The 25,240-nt window shown below is 44.8% G+C and overlaps 3 protein-coding genes across 7 annotated transcripts; 1 reads left to right on the top strand and 2 right to left on the bottom strand.

Moving 5' to 3' along the window:
* Positions 1-2,968: 2,968 nt before the first annotated feature.
* Positions 2,969-5,194, bottom strand: LOC123146113 (60S ribosomal protein L23). Its single transcript, XM_044565698.1, has 4 exons — positions 5,059-5,194; positions 4,002-4,286; positions 3,483-3,524; positions 2,969-3,257 (listed from the first exon to the last, which is right to left on the bottom strand). The coding sequence occupies exons 1-4, from the start codon at positions 5,069-5,071 to the stop codon at positions 3,175-3,177; spliced, it is 423 nt and encodes a 140-aa protein (XP_044421633.1). The 5' UTR covers positions 5,072-5,194; the 3' UTR covers positions 2,969-3,174.
* Positions 5,195-5,303: 109 nt separating this feature from the next.
* Positions 5,304-13,482, top strand: LOC123146111 (protein PHOSPHATE STARVATION RESPONSE 1). Of its 5 annotated transcripts, XM_044565691.1 has the most exons (11): positions 5,304-5,534; positions 5,765-5,863; positions 5,944-6,380; positions 6,480-6,681; positions 6,776-6,943; positions 7,644-7,744; positions 7,833-7,901; positions 7,997-8,040; positions 8,142-8,498; positions 10,489-11,270; positions 11,409-11,710. In XM_044565691.1, the coding sequence occupies exons 1-9, from the start codon at positions 5,385-5,387 to the stop codon at positions 8,198-8,200; spliced, it is 1,329 nt and encodes a 442-aa protein (XP_044421626.1). In that variant the 5' UTR covers positions 5,304-5,384; the 3' UTR covers positions 8,201-8,498; positions 10,489-11,270; positions 11,409-11,710. The 5 variants fall into 5 exon arrangements, with proteins under 5 accessions (XP_044421626.1, XP_044421631.1, XP_044421627.1 ...); XM_044565693.1 differs by lacking the exons at positions 5,304-5,534; positions 5,765-5,863; positions 5,944-6,380; ... (3 more) ...; positions 7,833-7,901; positions 7,997-8,040 and adding exons at positions 11,929-12,005; positions 12,095-12,134; positions 12,362-12,419; positions 12,859-12,928; positions 13,025-13,482 and having other exon boundaries at positions 8,223-8,263; positions 8,344-8,412; positions 11,509-11,710; XM_044565696.1 differs by lacking the exons at positions 5,304-5,534; positions 5,765-5,863; positions 5,944-6,380; ... (3 more) ...; positions 7,833-7,901; positions 7,997-8,040 and adding exons at positions 11,929-12,005; positions 12,095-12,134; positions 12,365-12,419; positions 12,859-12,928; positions 13,025-13,482 and having other exon boundaries at positions 8,203-8,498; positions 11,509-11,710.
* Positions 13,483-13,562: 80 nt separating this feature from the next.
* On the bottom strand, positions 13,563-14,748 carry LOC123146112 (uncharacterized). The gene is made up of 3 exons (XM_044565697.1): positions 14,466-14,748; positions 14,153-14,372; positions 13,563-13,971 (listed from the first exon to the last, which is right to left on the bottom strand). The coding sequence occupies exons 1-3, from the start codon at positions 14,519-14,521 to the stop codon at positions 13,816-13,818; spliced, it is 432 nt and encodes a 143-aa protein (XP_044421632.1). The 5' UTR covers positions 14,522-14,748; the 3' UTR covers positions 13,563-13,815.
* Between the last annotated feature and the right edge of the window lie 10,492 nt (positions 14,749-25,240).

The following is a 25,240-nucleotide window of genomic DNA, read 5'->3' as shown; positions in this document are numbered from 1 at the left end:
AAAGTTGACCTTCCCGGATATATGCCATCAGCAAGGGAGTAGCCCATGTTGTATTGATGCTCATTGATTTGAAAATTCGTTGGAGGTGGATCTCCAACTGAAAGCCTTGTAAATAGATGAGATCTTTGCAGAACATTCCGATAATTGTCAGATCCTGGGAATCCAAAATATGATTGCCAAAGCCACATGTCATTTGATGCCACAACTTTTAGAATTATAGTTGATTTTTACCCTTTCATTTGAATTGTCCATGCAATGCCATAGGGCAAAGCTTCCTCTTCCAATGCATGCAATCAATACTTCCAAGCATTCCTGGAAAGCCTTTTGATGCACCCATCTCAAAAAGTCTTGGAGTGCCCTCTTCATTTGGTGCTCGGATGCAGACTAAGGCTTAGCCTAGTGGTGAAAAGAGGTTGATGCCTTTCCACCCACCCATGTTCAAGGCATGATACTTACAATTTAGATTTGCTGCACCAATTATATTGTAGGGGGCTCCCTTACAGTCTTTCTGTCAAAAACATTTGGAGCTATATATCCTTCTCCGAATATCAATGATGGACTTTACAAAAAAATAAATCAAACTATCAATGCAAGTACTCTCTGTCATTCCACCCCAATCATCAATATATCAGCTTGACAACCATATGCAAGCATTCACACAACCATTTCTTTTCAAACTACTGTGACCTTGTTGACCAGCTGCATTTCTTCTTTGCTGAAAGAACATACAGTGATCTTCGATAACACAAGAAATGCACAAGAACAAACCCATTAACATTCGGAATATTCTTCTAAAAGTCTTTAAATCATATATCGGATTCTGACCAAAGTAGTTATCTAGTAGCTTGTCATGACCGGCTTGCTTGTTTCGAAGAAGCACAAGCTGACAAGGCACTGAACCCACTCACTTCGGCTTCTTGTTTGCCACCGTGTCTGCATACAAAGCCATCGCAAGTTTGATTTCTTCATCCTCGTCGGAGGATGAGTCCTCCAAAAAAGATTGTACTGCATCATTCATCTACAATGAATACGGACAAAAAAATGAGCAAAGACATTGTCATGCAATTTTTTCGAAACATAGAAAAATTGGGTCAAGAATATCTCCGATTGCCTTAGCCGCGTCGGGTTAGGAGCAGGCAAAGGGAGGACGCCAGAGCGGGGAGGAGACGACGCCCGGCAGGGAGGAGGTGACGCGCGACACCGACGAGGCGGCCTCGTAGTGGCGGTGTGGCGGCACGGCTTTGGTGCAGGCGAGGAGCTGAAGTTTTGGCACTCCAAAAGTTTAGCGAAAGATCATCTTCCCATAAACACGCGTCGAGTTTGAGGATAGTTCACGGGATCCCATAAAATTATTCCGGGTTCACGGGAGTTGTTGGAAAGCTTTTTTTACCCTAGCTTCCCCTAAACGACTGTTTTCAGATACGATAGTTGTTGGAGTTGCTCTTACTCTGAGAGCGTTTATTTTTCAATACAGGGAATGTTTTTCTTTTTGATACAAGAGTTGTTTTTTTGGGATACATGAGCTGTTCGAGTTGCTCTGAGCTGAAGTTGATAGTGTTTTTTTTTCAGACACAGGAGCTAAGTTTTTGTAGGATAGTTGCTCTTAGTCGAGCGTTTTTCTTTAGTGATACGAAAGCTGTTGGAGTTGCTGTTAGCCGAGAGGATACCGAAACGGTTGGAGTAGCTCTTAGCCTTTTTGTTTTTTTAGGGGGAAAACTAAGTTTTATTGATCAAATGCCACATGAAGTGCAATACAATAAGGATCGTAGGGTTGAAACCAAACATGGTGTGCCTCATCCAGAGAATTCAAAAACTTAGCTAAACTATGGGAAGTGCATGGATGATCTAGAGTACATGTGAACCCACTTTGAAAAACACATTCAAAATGCCAACAAATTCTAGGGAAAGGTGCACGCGGACATCTCCATATTCTACGTGTGTGTGTGCAGAAAGTTTCACGGAAAAACAACTTTTTTGTGGCCTGTGCAAGAAAGACAAAACATTGTGTCGTGAAACACTATTTAGAAATAAAATTTATCTTTTTTATGGTGAAAAAATAAAAAGAAATTTTCCATAGAACTTTGTGCCGCAGACATATTTTTGCAAACATGTATGCCCGGAATTTTGTTTTATTTTTTTGACATTTCAAAACGCGTTTAGAATACATTTTTCAGAAGTGATTTCAGATGTACCCGGGTTCAGGACGTGCCGACTCGCTAAACTATCAGCTTCTTTATTTGCCCTTCGTCCTTTGAAGATAAATTTGCAGTTAAAATTGGCTGCTAATCTCTCTTAATACTCTCATAGTTGCTGTTTGTGCTTCATGTATCTCACAGATTTTTTGGGATACAGAGCGAATCGGTCCATGATTTTTTTTGTGCTTCATGTTCTTGGGCTCACAACTTGGCCTAGAAAAGCAAAGCACCATTTTCCAAAAAATTTAGTTTCTGCATTTTGAACAGTTGATAAGAAGGCACACCTTGCTACATTCACCAACGAACTTGTTTCATCAAGCCACGGTAATATAACAAAAAAACATCAAATTATTGAAGCCACAGCAGAAGGACCAAACATTCTCCTGTAGGTTTTTTTGTTCATGGCATCTGCATATTTGCAGCTCAGTTTGACCTCTCAGCAATGCTTAGAAAAAAATAGCAAACATACACCTGTTCATCACAAGAGCAACAGACTAATTAACATCCAAGCCAGACATTCTCCTGTAGGTTTTTTTGTTCATGGCATCTGCATATTTGCAGCTCAGTTTGACCTCTCAGCAATGCTTAGAAAAAAATAGCAAACATTCTCCTGTAGGTTTTTTTGTTCATGGCATCTGCATATTTGCAGCTCAGTTTGACCTCTCAGCAATGCTTAGAAAAAAATAGCAAACATACACCTGTTCATCACAAGAGCAACAGACTAATTAACATCCAAGCCAGACATTTCAGGTGAATACTTGCCACAACAGAGATAAATCCGATCAAAAGCTTTTTCAGGTTCAGACTCACCAAATCTCAGTAGCCAAACCACAGTGCAAAATCTTAAAGCTAACAGACCATAATCCAGCAGCATTACATAATCCAGGAAACTCATCCTCAAGGGCCACAAGTAATAAACTAGAAGAAAAAAGGGACATGCTATCAAAGCTTTGATCATCTAGCTGCTCCGGCGATCAGATCAGACGATGGCGTTCGCTGCGCTGGCAATCCTGGGCCACAGGTCGGCACACTCCTTCCCGATCGGTCCAGTGATGGCAGAACCTGCGTGGTAGAAGAATGTATCAATCAATCAGGCTGTTCCACCAGCTATGATATGAAAAAAAGAGTATTGATAGCTTGTATTGATCTGCTGTAGTTAGATCATCTTTGAAATACAGATAGCTTGTATACTACAGGTTCAATGCTTGTTACTTTCAACTGCCTGTTATAAAGATTTGATGCAACATGCAGAAAAGTATGATATCTGCCAAGTGATATGATTGATACCTTTCATCTCTCCCTTTGGGTTCACAATGACTCCAGCATTGTCTGCAAGTAGACATACACCAAACATTAGATTTGAATTTTGACAAAATCAGCCACTACTATCCAACAACACTTGGCACAAAAAAACGGATTGACAGATCAGAATGCAGACACAGAAAGCTTTGGACAATGCTAAGACTAAACAATTCTCACATAATGCAATAGAAGATTGCACTACGATGTCCTGGCAAATGACCACAGTGAAATGGCGATCATGTTTCATGTGATAATAATGAAGCAATCCCAAAGAATGGGTGCATGATGAATTAAATTTTCTTTCAAACTAGAACTTAAATTCTCTAGAAAGAACATGCAGGTGTAATTTTGCATATATTCAATACAACATTGTTCATCAAGTGGTTTCAAAATATTGAACAGTGGCAAGTAACAGCTTAATAGACATCAAACTCACTGGGCAGATTAAATTACTACAGTACACTAGTGCAGATTGAATCAGTGATCATAAGAACTTAGCAATACCTTCAAAGTACATGAAGACACCGTCCTTTCGGCGCCATGGCTTGCGCTGCCTGACGATGACAGCCGGCATGACCTTCTTCCTCAGGTCAGGCTTTCCCTTCTTGACAGTGGCCATAACCATGTCACCAACACAGGCGGAAGGAAGCCTGTTCAGGCGCCCCTTGATTCCCTTGACGGAGATGATGTACAGGTTCTTGGCACCAGTGTTGTCAGCGCAGTTGACAGTGGCTGCCACCGGCAGACCCAGCGACATCCGGAACTTGTTTCCAGCGGATCCTCCGCGCCCTGCAGTTCCAGAACAAGCATCCACAAGATGATAGTTAGACAAAAGGATCACATATATCTACAGTACACTAGACCAACATTCTCGAGATGCATGATAGCCACACAACAGTGCTATGATTTCGTGATTCATGAAAGTCCCTTCAGAGCTTAGTAAGGATTATATCTATTCACAGAGGCAATATAAATACAAGCATTTGAGAAACACTTTGACCCAAGAGATGCAACAGACTGGATGCTTCATTCAAGATCAGAAGATCTGACACAATAACTCTACAGGCCTGAAAGAAATACTACTGAACGCAATCACCAAGCACAACACCTCTTTGCACTGAAAAGAACCTTTAACAGACGAAAACTCAAAACGAAAGACACTTATTTACCATGCGTGCGAGCAATTTTCGACTCAGCGAGGCATCTAACAAAGATGGGAGCACATATTTTACAGATACACGCTCATTTCCATGGCCTTCGAAGGCCCGAAACTGGATCTAAATACTGGCAAAGCCACGACAAACTTGCAAAATCACTACAGCCCGATAGAACTCCATCCGTAAAGCATCACCAACACCACATCCAACCACCGTCGAAACCTAAACCACCACCAAATTCACACAGAACAGCCACAAATCGCGACTACCAGTAGCAAGAAAACACGCGTTCGGCCTCCAAATCGAGGCACACAACGCCGCGCGATCCAACCAGGACACGCTACGAGACTACCACGAGGAGGCCAAGGAAGATCATGCTGGGAAGAAATGGTTTTTGGCCGTACCTCGCTTCGACATCTTGGAAGAGGGGGTGGTACCCGGCGGCGGCGGCGGAGGGGGAGAGTGGGAGGCGATCGTCTCGCTTATATAGCGGCCGGGCCTAGGGCTTCGCGGCCGTTATTCACCCACACCCCTGGCGCACTTTTCCAACAGCACCCGCGTCCTCGGCCAGGGGCTTTGTAAGCTATGACACGTAAATGTAGGATAGTACGGGGTGGTTGATGAAAAGAGGGCGCGGAAGAAATTAGGGCTTTGGGTTTGGGGGTGCTTTCTTGCCGATCCGTCCCTGAGGAAGCCGGAATTGCGAGGAGGGGGTCTGACCGAGGAGGAAATGGCGGCCATGGAGGAGGTGCTCGCCCTGGTGCCGGGCTTCGTCGACATCCTCGTCCTCGCCGGCGGCCGCGCCTCCTCCGGCGCCGCCGCCGCCTGGCGCCCCGGCGACGTCCAGAAGGCCCTCCGCTGGGCGCTCTTCTTCGAGGAGGTAGTACCACGCCCCGCGATCTCCTCCTCCCTCCCCCGCTCGCTCCACCGCGCTAGGTTTCGGTTTCGCCTCTTCCATGGCGCTGGCTCGTGTCGCGCTTCGGGTTACCGTCTTCCCTATGCCGCATAAGTAGTTCAATCCCGTACTAGCCACCCGCAGGATTTGTGTGCTGAATGGTGTATGTGAGGTGCCATGGCATGACCAATTTGTTCCTGCATTGTTGTGTTCAGGTCTTCAGGAACCTGCGTGACTCTGGGCAATACGAGGACTCTGTGAGGGAGTTCGACGCGGCGCTCGTGGAGCTCGCCTCAAGCCCGGGTTTCCCCAAGGTGCTTCCCATGGACCGATTCGTGTATGAAATGTTTGTTATGACTATTCGAGTGCTGATGTTCTGCTTCGTGCCGCGCAGGGCCTTGCCGACATGCGATCAGAGACGCTCTCGGCGGCCACCGAGCTGGTCATAAAGCATTTTCTGAAAGCCGAAACGACAAGCGTGGAGAACATCCGGGCTGTTCTCGAGGCGGTCGTGGGGATGGACATCGACGGCATTGGCGCTGGTGGCATGCGCGATGCATGCCAAGAGTATGTGAAGTCGATCCTGAATATGGATCTGTCTGATTTGACACGGACCAAGAGTGGCGGCGATGTCAGAGTTCCCACCACTAGTTCTGATAGACTGTATGCAGAATCCTTGGTTGTGGGTCATTCGCGGATTCTGGTTAACCAGCTTCTGGAGCGGTTGGATTCAGCATCGTGTATTTCTCTGGCTGAGAGAGGACTGCGCACACTTCTGGACAGCGTGAAGAAGAACAGCTTCAGTGATCCAGGCAGCCCAGTGATCCCTAGGTACATAAGCCCTTAAACACACTCAGCTTCTGTATTCTGTTGTTTGTTTTCCATGGTAGCATGCTACAGTTTGAACTCACACGAAACTTTACGATGCAGAAAATCACAAACCATCGAGAATTTTCTTCGGTGGAAACAGTGGAGAGGGCGGTGTTTGTCATACTTACTTGATGAACGCACCGTTCGGATTGTGTCTGGATCTAGTTTTATCTTTAGTGCTCCCAAGGAGCAGTGGATGAAGGTGTTTGAACCATTAACAGTTTCTGTAGATTCTTGTCAGAGTGGCCTCGTTGAAGTCATGGTACCTATTCTTGGCTTATCCTTTAATCACCTGCACTATTATGTACTCATTCTCTGCTAGAATATCAACAATATATGCATTTTTGTCTTTACAGGAGATATGCTTGCTGGGTTTGGTTTCAAGGCGATGGGACCCATTGATAGAGAGCTTCGTGTCGCATACTTTTAGTTCCCTTCCTATATCCAAGCAGTATGCTGATCTGCACCAGTTGCTTCAGGGAACTTATCGGGGTGAATGCCCAGACAAGATTCTTAATTTGAAGGTTCTTTGTATTTTTTATCATATGTCTAGTTTGCAGCTTGCTTTTGCCAAGTTTCAATTTCTTGCAAACATCAGTTTTGGTGAAAGCATTTTTAAAAGAAGGAATCCTACCCCTGTAAACCAAGTGGGTAGCTATGCAAATTTGGAAAGAACTTCAAAACAGTTACACCTTAATGGCCTGTACTGTTAAGCACCATTGTGTCAACTATCTAATGTCCCTCTATGAGTCCCCATTGCTGTCTTACTGAAATCTGAAAGGAACACTAATAACTAGATGAAATAAAATCCACAATACAGTTACTGAACCGTGCTTTGGCAGCTGACATCGACCGTTCATCGATGAGAGCTGCCAAATTTCCAAAAATGTCCTCAAAATTGAGCAGTAGGCTGCCTGCCTTTATTGGTTATAATTTATAAGGAGCATGCCTTTCAGGGGTTTCACAGGAAGTAAAATATGTGACGAAGACATAATATTAACAAAATTTGATATTTTCTCAGTTGCCACTTTGTTGTTATCATCTTCCCTTTTGCACTAAAACCTCTCACTTTCTCAAAGCTGTTAGTATACCATCTTGATATGATGTTATCTGTTTTTGCGCCTTCTTGGTGTGGTCCTTCTAGTATGAAAACACCACATCTTGATGTGTGGTTGAAAAATAACATAATGTGATCTCTTTAACCAAATATTTCAACTCCAGCAGGAAAATGACATTCTTGAATATGCAAGGCAGTCTTTAGAAAGTAAACCGCACATTTTATGGCTTCTACCTCCAGTTCTTGCCGCTGCAGCAATCCCGCCACGGTGAGCTGTTTGCTCTTTACCCTAAAATGTGTCCCTGCTGATTTGTGCTATCATTTTAAAAGTTTAATATATGCATTGGATCCTGTAGGTCGACCTTGTTTGAAATATACCTTGCAGAAATAGATAAGCAATTTGATGAAGCTGTTTCCACAGAACGGTATTACCAATATCCAAGTAGTTACTATAAGCTATATTAAATTTCCAAGTTTTCCTACCAATTCTCATCATGAAATACTACTGCTTCAATTTCAGAAAATGTAATTGCAGAAGAGATGGAATAGAGCAACATGATAGCTGTAAGTAGTTTTGTAGTTGTAACTACTCTGTTTCTCAAATTTCAAATGCTAAAACTATCCAGTACTCACAATTTTCTAAAAATACTTATTCTTCACTTCAGGTGAGGTTGCCGAAAGGATTCATTGTCTCTATGCTTTTCATGTTCAAAACCTCATCTAATGGTTCAGTAGTGAAGGTAGTTCAAGACAACACAGGAGATTTGCAAAGTGCACTTCAATCCAAGTAATTGATTTTCCAGGCTGGCTGCAGTACATTTATTTTGCATGTGCGATGATGGTGATATGATGAACATTAAACATCAGGAAATCAATCACTTTCTGCATGATCGACAGTGGCTGCATATAAACGGGTCAAATATGAAGATTGAATAGGTTCCTTTTCCTCCTTTTCCGCCATCCATGTTGACAATCTATGATGAAGTACACCTATCTTCTGGTCCAACCCATGTTTACTATAGGTGATTTATTTTCATCGTGTTTTTTCTTATCTTCTGCTCACGTTTTTCTGTCCAATGAGACATAGGTCTTCTAGGGTATTGGTTGGACAATTGTGTTTTTTTTTTGCTAACAAGGACAATTGTGGTTTGACTGATGTCTGCCATATTTTTTTCTTTTTATTTGGATTTCATGCAAACCAGTCTCTTCAATCTAGCCTGATAGGCTGGTAGCGTCATGGCAGGCGAATCCCATTAGGAAAAAGAAAGACCAACAAAAGTACTCCCTCTGCTGATCTACATAAGGTGTCCAGGATTTTAAAAGTTGAACTTTGGCCATAAACTTGTTGTACAGTACAGTCTTCATACTTACAGATTCACAACGATAGGAAAATGTTTTAAAGTACGAATGACATATCGATTTCGTATCACATGATGCACATATTGTTGATCTAATTGTTGGTCAAAGTGCAAATCTTGGAAAGCGTGCTCGACCTAATCAACAGCGGGACTGTTTTTTTTTTCCTTTGATGGAGTTACCGAAGACGACCGTTTTCCAATTTGCATCTAACCAATACACAGCTCACATTTGTTTGCCTGTTAGTGCTTCTAGACTCCACCTGCACCAGGTCAGAGCTCTAAAGCATAATTAATAAATTATTTGTGAAGTGCGGCATTCCAGCTGTTCCTTTTCATACAAAATGAGAAGATGCATAGTTTTGGATAAGGTAATTTAGAAAGAGACGTTGTCATGCCAGCTTTTATAACACCTTCTGTTACATGCCAAATTGGGTTTGTCAACTCCAAAGCACCTAGTTGCCAAAAAGATACTCCATGATTGCAAGCTTATTGTTTTATGGAATATTGCTTCATACACATGGTTTAGAACCAAGCACAAGGCCTGGGCAAGATAGCTCTACCATGTCCTGAAACTCCTTTTCTGTAACTGTGTCAGGTTTTTAATACAGCTTCCAAACTGATCGGTGTAATAGGTTAATTCATAACATCCGTATTTTGACCAGACCAAATTAGCAGCTGTTAAGCATATGTGTTTGCTATAGTTCCCTGTGCAATACTAGCAATCCAGCTTGGCAGCATGTATATCTATGTTCAGCCTTGTAAAGCTTTAATATTTTTCTAATCAATCTACCTCAGGGTGCTTCTCGGGGTGGTTGATGCGTACAATAAGTCAATAGCTGGCAGGTTTTAAAATATCATTACACAGGAAGTAACTCCATGTGGTCCCCATTATTAAAATGAAATGGAGTCAGTTTAAAATATTGGTAGACTATCAGCTTGATGGTTATAGAAATTTAGATACATTTAGCAGATTCAGGGTCCCCCTCTAGAACCATAACCCCACCCACCCTCCCATATGCACACAGCGAATTGAACTTCTTTCCATTCTTAGCCCCTGCAGTGATCCTATCACATCTTTGCTTAAAAGTTTAATCCCTGTTCTCCGATTCCATTCTCCGAAGAAACAAGTAAGTATCGATATAGATTCAATATCTGTAACAACAACGCAGAATCCACATCAAGTTACTCTTATTTTTTGCAACACTTTTGTCTGATTTCTCTCTCAGATTAGTTACTTGTTTTCCCTTCGAAGAAAGAAGATTACTTATTGGTTCTTCTGTTTCGTTAACTACGTTCCTTCTGGAAACTGCTGCAATAGTCGGAGCTTGTTCTATTCAGTTCTTGAAATACTTCTTTGCTTTTATCTTTTATGTTAAAGAAGGGGTCGAATCTGCAAATCATGTTGCACATGTGTCTCAATCCTTTGCAGTTTGTTCCTGTTACTTCTTGATTACAATCTTGAGTTTACTTGCAGTCTCTAGAAGTATAGCTGGCAATCACCAACGTGCAATTCACATCATTATTTCGGTGTTCAACTATGATTTTTCTTTACTAAGATGCATAACCTGCTTGATATTCACAATTTTAAGAACCTCGCTGATTTGCTATTTGGGGGTTTGTAGTAATAATTGTCTATTGGCTTGCATATTTGTAGAAGACAAATTCTCGCTGGTCAGCAACCTGGGAAAATAAGACGCTCCATTTATCTCAACGATTGAACAAGACCAGGAAAAATATTTCTTCTCAGATTTCCTTTCCAAGCTAGAATTGGATAGGCCCTTACACTTCCCAATGATATGATCAAAGACCCATTTTAATGGACTGAGGTGGATTCCAAGGGGTAATGTGCACGGCCATACATCAATAATGAGTCAGTTTCGCAACGGAGAAGTTCCTCGGTTTCTTTCATCAGATATTAATGTAGTACCAGTACTCTCTGAAGTCACAGTTCCTAGTTTTCCAGAGTATAGAACATCTTACATTGAAAGGGACATGTGCGGTAGTTCTATCACCTCATTCAATACCTTATGTCAGCCATATATGTCAGCTTCCAATTTCACTTCAGATCTTTGTATCAACAATGGGTCACCTAAAGGGAAACTGTCTTTTGGATCTCATGTTATTGCAATATCTGGTTGTGATACTTCACTGCCATCAGCACATTCATCATACACGGGTAATCCAGATTATTTAAGGATGGTCTATCCCAAAGTATCTGAAGAAATAAACTGGGGTCAAGAACCACTCCCAGGAGTATTTGAATATCCAGCAACCATTGATGTTTCTGATCAACGAAACGTGATTGTTAGCCAACAAAGCCAAGACATTATTACAATTGATCATATTACCCACCTTGCAAAGCAAAAAGAGTGGTACTCATCTGGGTGTTCAGAGCAATTTCTGGGAAGTTCAGGATCTGGTGGATCTGTGCTTAAGGTATCCATCTCATTTGACTGAATTTTCACTTGTGATTTGCCTTAATTGTTCTAGGGTTCTCAATTTCTTCTCTTTTCTTTTGGCTTTACTAACTGCAAAACAATATGATGACCAACCCTTCATCATTGTACTTATTAGGGCCCTGTTTGGGAGAACTCCACTCCACCTTCTTGCAGCTCCAGAGATAATATTGTTGAATTTTGGCACATGCTTGATGAAGTTACCACCTCATTTGCAGGCAGCTGATGCAAATACAACACCTCCAAATTATGCATATTTTCATGGGCAGAAAAACAGATTGAGTTCTTTCAATGTGGATGAACTTTGCAGTGATAATTTACCTTGTTCAGACACTACTCCAACCAAGTCAAGGATGCGCTGGACACCTGAGCTCCATGAGAAGTTTGTTGACGCCGTTGACAAGCTTGGTGGAAGTGAAAGTATGATCACTGATGCTTTCTTACGCTTTTTTAAATGGAGTTTTTCTTGCGCTTTATTTTCTGCTAATTGTACTTTGCTCACTGATGAAATTGCATGGGGCAATGTATGCTTTTGAACCGGAAATATTAACATTTTTCTGACTGTACAGTCATGTTGGTATTTGTTGTAGTTGTTTTTGGCTAAACATTTTCCATGTATCTAAGCCCTCTTTCTGCAGAAGCAACTCCAAAAGCAGTCCAGAAAGTTATGAAGGTTGAAGGGCTAACTATATACCATGTAAAAAGCCATCTACAGGTCTACATTTGTTCCTTCTGAGTTTTCAGTGATATATATTTTTAATTTCTTCTGTATTTTCCTGATGGCCGCGGGTTACTCTTTTGCAGAAGTATCGTACAGTTCGCCATCAATCTGAATTGTCTGATGGTTTGTGTGTTTCTCTATGTTGCACCGCTGGTTTAATGTCACCATTGCAAAACATACAAGGACTATTATATTGTAGTGAACTAGGATACTTCAGTAGACTTGTTACTTTAACATTATCATTGTTTTTGCTTTTTTACATTATGTTATTTATGTGCAGCCTCTAGTCAAATTAAAGAAAATTGTTGGAATGTAGGATTTTATGCTTACTTTTATTTTCTGTACTTTAGCAGGCACTTCAGCAGAGAGAAGCAACCACATGGATGAAGTTTGCTCCCAGAACATGAAGTGAGATAATCTTTACCTGATACTATATCCTTGCTTTTATACTATTGTAAAGACTTCCTTGACGTAAATTGCTTTTATTACTGTTGTAAAGATTGTCTTGACGTAAATTGCTTTTATTACTGTTGTAAAGATTGTCTTGACGTAAATTTATGTTGTACCCCCTCCGTAAACTAATATAAGAGCGTTTAGAATACTAAAGTAGTGATCTAAACGCTCTTATATTAGTTTACAGAGGGAGTATATATGTACTACCTGTGCCCCAACCTGGAAGATATGTATGCCACAGTAACCTGTTTTTGCTTCAGATGTACTCCATCCATGAAATGGCGCAATGCCCTGTCCACAGTGAAGTGTGTGTGTGTGTGTGTGTGTGTGTGTGTGTGTGTGTGTGTGTGTGCGAGTTCCAGAGTTCTAATTATTCACTTTACACTTGGTGCAGACACATGGAGGCTAGTGAAGGGCTAAGAACTCAGATTGGCTTGCAGAAGCAACTTCATGCACAGCTTGAGGTATGCATATTCTCCTTGGAACTGGCAAGAGAAGGCGTGCAGACTTTCATCTATTTTAGTAACTTGGGTTCTCTTCTATTTTTTCCCTCTCCACAGCTCCAAAGAAAGATGCAGCTGCAAGTAGAAGAACACAGCAAGTACCTGGAGATGGTGATCGCGAGGCAGGGCGAGAGCCTAAAACAGCTCGGCGCGCTACCGAGGTTCCAGCATTCGAACACGCAGTCTGTGGATCACAAGGAAGCATACAGAGAACAAACAGCAGACACTGATTCGGCCGAAGGGAGCCATCCAGAAAAGGAATGAACGCAGATCATTTACTCAGAATCGCAAACAAAAGGAGCTGATTAGACCGGAGACAAGAGTAGCTCAGAAAGTGAGGATCATAGCCTAATCTAATTTTTGTCTCGGGTGATCTTTTTCAGGCACTGTAATTATTGTGGGCTGACTTTGCTACACAGATTTTTGATTTGGTACGCAGAACGTTTCTTTCTTCATAACAAAACTATGATCACAGTGTAGTTTATGTGTGTTTCATCGATGGTGGCGCCGACATACATGGTTGGCCTGTTTTCTCTTTGATTTGATGGTGCTCACTGGTTAGGAGGCTTTGTATTTACCTCTCTGCATCTCCTTGTAAAACCGGCAATGGATAATATTGGCATTACTGTCACAATATATATAGGCTGCTATGGCCTATGAGCAACACAAGACAACATGAGCTCACGGCCTGTCTGGAATGCATGTGTACATTTGACATGGAACGGCTGCACAGGAGTGCTTTATTTGATACTGCTTGATCCGGCACAAGGTGCAATGTGATGTGATTTATACATATGTTACAGACATACATCTTGGACAGAAATGAGGCAAGCTTTGGCATAGCCCCATCAAACTGCCTGGAAGGCCTGGGCAAACTGCAGCCACACGGGGCTCTTCTTCAGCTCCTGGCACGCCGCGGCGCCGCCGGCGAGCATCGCCCTAACGGGCGCCGGCGCCGTCGCCGTCCCAGTGGAGTAGAGGTTGCACCGCAGCCCGCCCTGGATCTTCGAAAGAAGAAGAAAAACAGTGTCAAACACATAGCTGTGCCTGTGCGTATCTTTTGACCCCGCCCTGGATCTTTTCCAGAAGAAGAAAAACAGTGTCAAACACATAGCTGTGTCCTGTGTGTATCTTTTGACGAACTAGCTGTGTGCATCATCATGTACGTATGTATCTTGTGCTTACTCTTGTGGCGACGGTGGCGAGGTCCGGCGTGTACTGGGTCGGCGTCATCCCCGTCGCCGGCAGCGCCTCCTCCGTGGCCGCGGCGGCAACGAGGATCTCTGCCGTCCTGGCTACCGCGTCCTGGCCCGGCACCGCCGCGCCGCGGAGGCCGGCGTAGGGGAGCGCGGAGTGGCACGCCGCGCAGTCGCTCTGCATGAACACCTTGGCCCCGCGCTGCGCCCTGCGAGCCCATCACAACCAGCAACCATCAACCCCTACGAGATGCTTAGAAGAAGAGTTGAGTGAGCGTTGGCTGCTGGTGTGGCGTGCTTACGCGTCGCTCGGCCACGGGTAGACCGGGCACGCGACCCCCGTCGGCGCGGCCGCCATTGGAACGTTCACTTGAGCTGAGCTCCGGCGCAAGTGTGTGTGTGTGGCCACCGGCGTGGTTCGAGGTGGATATGTGTTTGTGAGCGGGCGCTGCTGCTGCGGCTCACTCTCTGCAGATAAGTGTGGTGTGGTGAGTGGGTCGTGGGTCACCGACGGTGGGAGTGTGGCGGAGCACGTCGGGCTGTGGATTGGGATGACGTGGAAGCACACTGAAGAAGGTGCCTTTCTGCCCGGGGAATGGAGCCCGTTTCCCTCTTGGCAAGGCGGGTTTCCAAACGCTCTATCTTTGGTGGAAGAAATTAACGCCGTCGTCATTGATTTACACGCCCATAGGCCGGGGGTGAATATCTGGTGCTACCAGAGCACCTCACATTAGGTGCTCCCAATTTTGAAAATGCACATTTAAATGTTTCAAAAAAACATCGAAAAAATGTGGACGCTAGCATCACATCACATGAATGTACAATCCCTAAAATTTTCAAATCAAAATTCAAAATACGCATTGAGAAACAAAAAAGACAAGTCTTGTATGAATGTTTTATGGAAAACCCTCCAAACATTCCCGAAATGACACTTTCGTTCACATCACATGATGCTGTCCATTCGATCTCAGATCGACGGCCGAGGTCACGCGGGAGCACCTAATGTGAGGTGCTCCCGTAGCTATCTGGCCAGTGACACCTGCTAGAGAATACTCTAGCAGCTTTCACAACCGCCTCCTCCGAAAAAGGCATAGATGTGCTTGCTGCCTCTGGAATTGAGGCTCTAGAATCGGCAACAACACGTCCATGCTGGAAGGTGCAGGAGTAGGAGCCTGGGGCGGTGTGGCAGACACCGTGACCGTCTCAGCGGCAGGGCAATAGTCCGGGTTGCATGGTGTGCGGCAAGCGTCGGTGATGAAGGGCGGAGTCTGTGTAGCGGAGCTCATCACGGGAGAGGCCTCAAATCCTGGAGAGTGCGATGCAGATGAAGACGATGAGGGGAGCACAGGCCTAGCCGGAGAGCAAATGCGGAGAGCTTCACTCGTAGTACAATCAACCACCAACACGGTTGATGGGGCGTTTGCTTGGGCGGGGAAGCAACACGAGATATCTTCACTGTATGGTCAGCAACAACATTGTCAACAAACTAACAGACGACCTTGATATCCGTGATGCTTGTGCCGATAGCAGACGCGAGGACCACCACCACAGCCTTGTAAGCAACATCGGACTGTGCCCCCGCGAGCCAAACAGTCGCCGCGTGACCTGAGCAAAACGGTGCTTGCTGCAGCACATCGAGAACAGTGGAATCTCCCACCTCTAGAGCAGCGTCGCTGAGCTGCAGCCATGTCGACGAGGGCGGCATATGGCTTGCGGAGGAGCAGGCCAACCACGAGCCGGTGGCCGGGGAGCGAGGGGAGGCACGAGTGGTGCTGCCGCATGGTCTTCAAGTCGCTGAGCGGACGCCACACATTGGTGTATCCTCGAGCACGATGGTCGGGCTAGAGGCAACAAGAGCACCTGAAGGGATCTCGGCAAACTACAGCATGGTGACACGGGGTGAGGCAGCGACAGTATCTTCCATGCATCCGGGCAGGAAGGGGATGCAGAGCCAGGGCCGGAGCAGGAGGAGGCGGGGGGAGCGAGCCACGCCTGGAGCACACGAGTTGCCATCCCACGCCGGCCGCAGCAGCATCAAGCCCCACATCCGCTGAGGAGCTGCTGTAGGAGGACGATGAGGCGCCATGTACGCGAGGTGATGGGATGACGATGATGGAAGCCACCCCATTGATTTCTATGTTTAGTATCTTTACACGCATTGTTGTGCCATAGAATATTAATTACTTTATTTTTTTGTAAAAATGCTACACATTTATATATATGGAGATTCTGTAGTGAATTCGTCTTACTGAAGAACAATTTATATATAAACAAACAATCATACATTTTGTAGCAAATTACTTCATTTACTCACATTGCCTCGAAGATTTTGTGGTCAATTTGTCTTAACTGAAGAACAATTTATATATGAACAAACAATCATCCGTCATTTCTTGATTTCTATTAAATAATAGGTTTTGAATGGAGCATTGTTTCCATCAACCCTGTCTTAGACTAATTACTCAAATTAAACTTTAAATATCAAAAAATAGATTATCAATTTCAGATAAACATATTTTTATCGTACTAAATATATTTTAAACTAACGGTATACACACCGAAGAAAGAAGAGATACGCTGTTAAACTGATTAAGGATATAAATGCAGTAAACAACAATGTAAAAGAATCTATACATAACCAGCTTGACCTCAAAGCTAATGCCGTTTATTCTCTTACTTCAAAAATAAAAAATAACACACACCCGCACTAGCTCAACCACGAGTGTGGTGTGCTGCCGCGCCTTCTCCCTGCTATTATCATTTATTTATACTAAGCTTTTATATTTCTTTATAATTACAACTTATTTCGACATGTGATCATATAATTACAAGTTATGCTTTCTTGAAATAAATCTGTATAAATTAGAGAAACATGGAAAAGAACAAAAGCCTACATCTTCACATATTAATTTATGCCACTTAGATAATTGCAAATATATGTTGACATTTGCCTCTATTATAGTTCCCTTAAATATCATGGCATATAGTTGGCCAAGGTTTCTAGAATACATGATTGTCTATTTTGTGTGCAATCTAACTAAAAATATGTAATTCTTTTTTACTTCCAAAATAGGAAAAATCTATAGTATTAAAAATGCCTATGAGTGGTTTGTCTTAGAATTATTGCATTGTTTGTGATTAGGCATTGTTGATGTGACTCTCTGCATTGGGGTGACATGGCCCGTGACTCCAACTACTACATGCTACATCATGGAGAAGGCGCCTTTCTACTCGTGTAGAAACCGTTTTCTCCTGGTAAGGCTGGTTTTCAGAGCTTCGGCAAAAATACGCGAAACAACCTCTCATATCTTTTTTTCATGGAGTTATTCGCGACCTCTGCATCGATTTGTTCATGCACATGGCCATTGGCCTTTGATGGCTTTCTAACGCCCGCGTGTATTCGCGGTCCTAGTCCTCGAGCTTGTATCATGTGCACATGCGCTCATCATTACGGTGTACATTGGGAGTGAAAACACATTCAATAAACATTCTTTGGGAGTTGATGATGTTGACATTTTTCTTACCGTGCTTTAGGATGAGATATTTGTTAGAAATATGCCCTAGAGGCAATAATAAAATAGTTATTATTATATTTACTTGTTCATGATAATTGTCTATTGTTCATGCTATAATTGTATTAACTGGAAACCGTAATACATGTGAATATACATAGACCACAACATGTCCCTAGTGAGCCTCTAGTTGACTAGCTCGTTGATCAACAGATGGTTGTGGTTTCCTGACCATGGACATTGGATGTCGTTGATAATGGGATCACATCATTAGGCGAATAATGTGATGAACAAGACCCAATCCTATGCATAGCACAAGATCGCGTAGTTCGTTTGCTAGAGCTTTTCTAATGCCAAGTATCGTTTTCTTAGACCATGAGATTGTGCAACTCCCGGATACCGTAGGAATGCTTTGGGTGTATCAAACGTCACAACGTAACTGGATGACTATAAAGGTGCACTGCAGGTATCTCCGAAAGTGTCTATTGGGTTGGCACGAATCGAGACTGGGATTTGTCAATCCGTGTGACGGAGAGGTATCTCTGGGCCCACTCGGTAATGCATCATCATAATGAGCTCAGTGTGACTAATGAGTTAGCCACGGGATCATGCGTTACGAAACGAGTAAAGAGACTTGCCGGCAACGAGATTGAACAAGGTATAGGGATACTGACGATCGAATCTCGGGCAAGTAACATACCGATGGACAAAGGGAATTGTATACGGGATTGATTGAATCCCCGACATCGTGGTTCATCCGATGAGATCATCGTGGAACATGTGGGAGCCAACATGGGTATCCAGATCCCGCTGTTGGTTATTGGCCAGAGAGAGGTCTCGGTCATGTCTGCCTGGTTCCCGAACCCGTAGGGTCTACACACTTAAGGTTCGGTGAGGCTAGAGTTGTTATGGGAAATAGTATGTGGTTACCGAAGATAGTTCAGAGCCCCGGATGAGATCCCGGACGTCGCGAGGAGTTCCGGAATGGTTTGGAGGTGAAGATCAGTATATTGGACGAAGGGTATTAGAGTCCGGAAGTGTTCTGGGGGTACCAGGCTATGGCCAGCATGACCGAAAGGTGTTTCGGGGGCCCCCGGCAAGTGTTGCAGGGCCTCATGGGCCAAGGGGATGGGGCAAACCAGCCCACTAAGGGGTTGTGCGCCCCACACCCTTTCCCACGTTACTTGGGGAGGTGGGGCGCCTCCACCTGACTTGGGAGGCAAGCCTCCACCTGCTTGGCTTGGGGGGCAAGTCTCCCTAGGGTTTCCCTAGGGAGATCCAATCTGCCCTAGCCTTCGCCCCCTAGGGGAAACCCTATGGCGCCTCCCCCTCTCCCCTTCCCCCTATATATAGTGAGGGGGTGGGAGGGCAGCCGCACCCTTCCCCTGGCGCAGCCCTCCCCCTCTCCAACTCCTCCTCCTCTTCCGTAGTACTTGGCGAAGCCCTGCGGGAGAACCACGAGCTCCTCCACCACCACGCCGTCGTGCTGCTGGAGTTCTCCCTCAACTTCTCCTCTCCCGTTGCTGGATCAAGAAGGAGGAGACGTCCCCGGGATGTACGTGTGTTGAACGCGGAGGCGCCGTCCGTTCAGCGCTTGATCGGATCTTCTGCGATTTGAATCGCCGCCAATACGACTCCATTAACCACGTTCTTGTAACACTTCTGCTTAGCGATCTTCAAGGGTATGAAGATGCACTCCCTCTCTCTCGTTGCTAGCATCTCCTAGATTGATCTTGATGACACGTAGGAAAATTTTGAATTATTACTACGTTCCCCAACAGTGGCATCATGAGCTAGGTCTATGCATAGATTCTATGCACGAGTAGAACACAAGTAGTTGTGGACGATGATTTGTTCAATTTGCTTACTGTTACTAGTCTTATCTTGATTCGGCGGCATTGTGGGATGAAGCGGCCCGGACCGACTTTACACGTACGCTTACGTGAGACAGGTTCCACCGACTGACATGCACTTGATGCATAAGGTGGCTAGCGGGTGTCTGTCTCTCCCACTTTAGTCGGATCGGATTCGATGAAGAGGGTCCTTATGAAGGGTAAATAGCAATTGGCATATCACCGTTGTGGCTTTTGCGTAGGTAAGAAACGTTCTTGCTAGAAATGTTGGAAATATGCCCTAGAGGCAATAATAAATGGTTATTATTATATTTCTTTGTTCATGGTAATTATCTATTATTCATGCTATAATTGTATTGTCCGGAAATCGTAATACATGTGTGAATACATAGACCACAACGTGTCCCTAGTAAGCCTCTAGTTGACTAGCTCGTTGATCAACAGATAGTCATGGTTTCCTGACTATGGACATTGGATGTCATTGATAACGGGATCACATCATTAGGAGAATGATGTGATGGACAAGACCCAATCCTAAGCATAGCATAATAGATCGTGTAGTTTCGTTTGCTAGAGCTTTTCCAATGTCAAGTATCTTTTCCTTAGACCATGAGATCGTGCAACTCCCGGATACCGTAGGAGTGCTTTGGGTGTGCCAAACGTCACAACGTAACTGGGTGACTATAAAGGTGCACTACGGGTATCTCCGAAAGTGTCTGTTAGGTTGGCACGGATCGAGACTGGGATTTGTCACTCCGTGTGACGGAGAGGTATCTCTGGGCCCACTCGGTAATGCATCATCATAATGAGCTCAATGTGACTAAGGCGTTAGTCACGGGATCATGCATTACGGTACGAGTAAAGAGACTTGCCGGTAACGAGATTGAACAAGGTATTGGGATACCGACGATCGAATCTCAGGCAAGTAACATACCGATTGACAAAGGGAATTGCATACGGGATTGATTGAATCCTCGACACTGTGGTTCATCCGATGAGATCATCGTGGAACATGTGGGAGCCAACATGGGTATCCAGATCCCGCTGTTGGTTATTGACCGGAGAGGCGTCTCGGTCATGTCTGCATGTCTCCCGAACCCGTAGGGTCTACACACTTAAGGTTCGGTGACGCTAGGGTTGTAGAGATATGTGTATGCGGAAACCCGAAAGTTGTTCGGAGTCCCGGATGAGATCCCGGACGTCACGAGAGGTTCCGGAATGGTCCGGAGGTGAAGAATTATATACAGGAAGTCAAGTTTCGGCCACCGGGAAAGTTTCGGGGATTACCGGTATTGTACCGGGACCACCGGAAGGGTCCCGGGGGTCCACCTGGTGGGGCCACCTATCCCGGAGGGCCCCATGGGCTGAAGTGGGAGGGTAACCAGCCCCTAGTGGGCTGGGGCGCCCCCCATGGGCCTCCCCCCTGCGCCTAGGGTTGGAAACCCTAGGGTGGGGGGCGCCCCACTTGCCTTGGGGGGCAAGTTCCCCCCCCCTTGGCCGCCGCCCCTTGCCCTAGATGGGTTGTGGCCGGCGCCCCCCCTCCCAGGGGGCCTATATAAAGGGGGGGAGGGAGGGCAGCAACATCTCAGCCTTGGGCGCCTCCCTCCTCCCCTGCAACACCTCTCTCTCTCTCGTATAAGCTCGGCGAAGCCCTGCCGACATCCCGCTGCATCCACCACCACGCCGTCGTGCTGCTGGATCTCCATCAACCTCTCCTTCCCCCTTGCTGGATCAAGAAGGAGGAGACGTCGCTGCACCGTACGTGTGTTGAACGCGGAGGTGCCGTCCGTTCGGCACTCGGTCATCGGTGATTTGAATCACGGCGAGTACGACTCCGTCATCCACGTTCATTGGAACGCTTCCGCTCGCGATCTACAAGGGTATGTAGATGCACTCCTTTCCCCTCGTTGCTAGTATACTCCATAGATGCATCTTGGTGAGCGTAGGAAAATTTTAAATTATGCTACGATTCCCAACAGTGGCATCATGAGCCAAGCCTATGCGTAGTTACTATGCACGAGTAGAACACAAAGCAGTTGTGGGCGTTGAGTTTGCCAATTCTACTTGCCGCTACTAGTCGTTTCTTGTTTCGGCGGCATTGTAGGATGAAGCGTCCCGGACCGACCTTACACGCACGCTTACGTGAGACAGGTTCCACCGATTGACATGCACTAGTTGCATAAGGTGGCTAGCGGGTGTCTGTCTCTCCTACTTTAGTCGGAACGGATTCGATGAAAAGGGTCCTTATGAAGGGTAAATAGAAATTGGCAAATCACGTTGTGGTCATACGTAGGTAAGAAAACGTTCTTGCTAGAAACCTACAAACCACGTAAAAACTTGCAACAACAATTAGAGGACGTCTAACTTGTTTTTGCAGCAAGTGCTATGTGATGTGATATGGCCAGAAGATGTGATGGATGATATATGTGATGTATGAGATTGATCATATTCTTGTAATAGGAATCACGACTTGCATGTCGATGAGTATGACAACCGGCAGGAGCCATAGGAGTTGTCTTTATTATTTTGCATGACCTGCGTGTCATTGAATAACGCCATGTAATTTACTTTACTTTGTTGCTAAACGCGTTAGCCATAGAAGTAGAAGTAATCGTTGGCGTGACGACTTCATAAAGACACAATGATGGAGATCATGATGATGGAGATCATGGTGTCATGCCGGTGACGAAGATGATCATGGTGCCCCGAAGATGGAGATCAAAGGAGCATAATGATATTGGCCATATCATGTCACTATTTGATTGCATGTGATGTTTATCATGTTTTTGCATCTTATTTGCTTATAACGACGGTAGTAAGTAAGATGATCCCTTATAATAATTTCAAGAAAGTGTTCACCCTAACTGTGCACCGTTGCGAAGGTTCGTTGTTTCGAAGCACCACGTGATGATGGGTGTGATAGATTCTAACGTTCGAATACAACGGGTGTTGACGAGCCTAGCATGTACAGACATGGCCTCGGAACACACACAATACACTTAGGTTGACTTGACGAGCCTAGCATGTACAGACATGGCCTCGGAACATGGAGGACCTAAAGGTCGAGCATGAGTCGTATAGAAGATACGATCAACATGGAGATGTTCACCGATCTTGACTAGTCCGTCTCACGTGATGATCGGACACGGCCTAGTTAAACTCGGATCATGTATCACTTAGATGACTAGAGGGATGTCTATCTGAGTGGGAGTTCATTAAATAATTTGATTAGATGAACTTAATTATCATGAACTTAGTCTAAAATCTTTACACTATGTCTTGTAGATCAAATGGCCAACGTTGTCCTCAATTTCAACGCGTTCCTAGAGAAAACCAAGCTGAAAGATGATGGCAGCAACTATACGGACTGGGTCCGGAACCTGAGGATCATCCTCATAGTAGCCAAGAAAGATTATGTCTTAGAAGCACCGCTAGGTGAAGCACCAATCCCCGAAAACCAAGACGTTATGAACGCTTGGCAGCAGCGTGCTGATGATTACTCCCTCGTTCAGTGCGGCATGCTTTACAGCTTAGAACCGGGTCTCCAAAAGCGTTTTGAGAAACATGGAGCATATGAGATGTTCGAGGAGCTGAAATTGGTTTTCCAAGCTCATGCCCGGGTCGAGAGATATGATGTCTCCGACAAGTTCTTCAGCTGTAAAATGGAGGAGAACAGTTCTGTTAGTGAGCACATACTCAGAATGTCTGGGTTGCATAACCGCTTGTCTCAGCTGGGAGTCAATCTCCCGGATGACGCGGTCATTGACAGAATCCTCCAGTCGCTTCCACCAAGATACAAGAGCTTTGTGATGAACTTCAATATGCAGGGGATGGAAAAGACCATTCCTGAGGTATATTCAATGCTGAAATCAGCTGAGGTAGAGATCAGAAAAGAACATCAAGTGTTGATGGTGAATAAAACCACTAAGTTCAAAAAGGGCAAGGGTAAGAAGAACTTCAAGAAGGACGGCAAGGGAGTTGCCGCGCCCGGTAAGCCAGTTGCCGGGAAGAAGTCAAAGAATGGACCCAAGCCTGAAACTGAGTGCTTTTATTGCAAGGGAAGTGGTCACTGGAAGCGGAACTGCCCCAAATACTTAGCGGACAAGAAGAAGGCCGGCAACACCAAAGGTATATGTGATATACATGTAATTGATGTGTACCTTACCAGTACTCGTAGTAGCTCCTGGGTATTTGATACCGGTGCGGTTGCTCATATTTGTAACTCAAAACAGGAACTACGGAATAGACGGAGACTGGCAAAGGACGAGGTGACGATGCGCGTCGGGAATGGTTCCAAGGTCGATGTGATCACCGTCGGCACGCTACCTCTGCATCTACCCACGGGATTAGTTTTAAACCTCAATAATTGTTATTTAGTACCAGCTTTGAGCATGAACATTGTATCTGGATCTCGTTTAATTCGAGATGGCTACTCATTTAAATCCGAGAATAATGGTTGTTCTATTTATTTGAGAGATATGTTTTATGGTCATGCCCCGCTGGTCAATGGTTTATTTTTGATGAATCTCGAACGTGATGTTACACATGTTCATAGTGTGAATACCAAAAGATGTAAAGTTGATAACGATAGTCCCACATACTTGTGGCACTGCCGCCTTGGTCACATTGGTGTCAAGCGCATGAAGAAGCTCCATGCAGATGGACTTTTGGAGTCTCTTGATTACGAATCGTTTGACACGTGCGAACCATGCCTCATGGGTAAGATGACCAAGACTCCGTTCTCCGGAACAATGGAGCGAGCAACCAACTTATTGGAAATCATACATACCGATGTGTGCGGTCCAATGAGTGTTAAGGCTCGCGGAGGATATCGTTATGTTCTCACTCTCACTTATGACTTAAGTAGATATGGGTATGTCTACCTAATGAAACACAAGTCTGAAACCTTTAAAAAGTTCAAGGAATTTCAGAGTGAAGTTGAGAATCAACGTGACAGGAGAATAAAATTCTTACGATCAGATCGTGGTGGAGAATATTTAAGTCACGAGTTTGGTGCACACTTAAGGAAATGTGGAATAGTTTCACAACTCACGCCGCCTGGAACACCTCAGAGAAACGGTGTGTCCGAACGTCGTAATCGCACTCTATTGGATATGGTGCGATCTATGATGTCTCTTACCGATTTACCGCTTTCATTTTGGGGCTATGCTTTAGAGACTGCCGCATTCACTTTAAATAGGGCTCCGTCGAAATCCGTTGAGACGACACCGTATGAATTATGGTTTGGGAAGAAACCTAAGCTGTCGTTTCTAAAAGTTTGGGGATGCGATGCTTATGTCAAGAAACTTCAACCTGAAAAGCTCGAACCCAAGTCGGAAAAATGCGTCTTCATAGGATACCCTAAGGAAACTATTGGGTATACCTTCTACCTCAGATCCGAAGGCAAGATCTTCGTTGCCAAGAACGGGTCCTTTCTGGAGAAGGAGTTTCTCTCGAAAGAATTGAGTGGGAGGAAAGTGGAACTTGATGAGGTGATAGTCACCCCTTCCGAACCGGAAAATAGCGCAGCGCGGGAAAATGTTCCTGTGGTGCCTACACCGACTGGAGAGGAAGTTAATGATGATGATCATGAAGCTTCGGATCAAGTTGCCACTGAACTTCGTAGGTCCACAAGGACACGTTCCGCACCAGAGTGGTACGACAACCCTGTCCTGGAAATCATGTTGTTAGACAACGGTGAACCTTCGAACT

The sequence above is a fragment of the Triticum aestivum genome, chromosome 6D (genome assembly GCF_018294505.1).
Source record: "Triticum aestivum cultivar Chinese Spring chromosome 6D, IWGSC CS RefSeq v2.1, whole genome shotgun sequence".
In the NCBI taxonomy this organism is placed as follows: Eukaryota; Viridiplantae; Streptophyta; class Magnoliopsida; order Poales; family Poaceae; genus Triticum; species Triticum aestivum.
This window is presented reverse-complemented; position numbering and strand designations above follow the sequence as displayed.

Coding starts and splice junctions, on each gene's coding strand:
- LOC123146113 (XM_044565698.1), bottom strand. Junction 3,525..4,001: donor TGTCTTCATGTACTTTGAAG/GTATTGCTAAGT, acceptor GTCTACTTGCAG/ACAATGCTGGAGTCATTGTG. Junction 3,258..3,482: donor CCCAAAGGGAGAGATGAAAG/GTATCAATCATA, acceptor TCTACCACGCAG/GTTCTGCCATCACTGGACCG.
- LOC123146111 (XM_044565691.1), top strand. CDS start 5,385: ATGGCGGCCATGGAGGAGGTGCTCGCCCTGGTGCCGGGCTTCGTCGAC. Junction 5,535..5,764: donor GGGCGCTCTTCTTCGAGGAG/GTAGTACCACGC, acceptor TGTTGTGTTCAG/GTCTTCAGGAACCTGCGTGA. Junction 6,682..6,775: donor GTGGCCTCGTTGAAGTCATG/GTACCTATTCTT, acceptor TTGTCTTTACAG/GAGATATGCTTGCTGGGTTT.
- LOC123146112 (XM_044565697.1), bottom strand. CDS start 14,521: ATGGCGGCCGCGCCGACGGGGGTCGCGTGCCCGGTCTACCCGTGGCCG. Junction 14,373..14,465: donor TACCCGTGGCCGAGCGACGC/GTAAGCACGCCA, acceptor ATGGGCTCGCAG/GGCGCAGCGCGGGGCCAAGG. Junction 13,972..14,152: donor TCGCCACCGTCGCCACAAGA/GTAAGCACAAGA, acceptor CTTCTTTCGAAG/ATCCAGGGCGGGCTGCGGTG.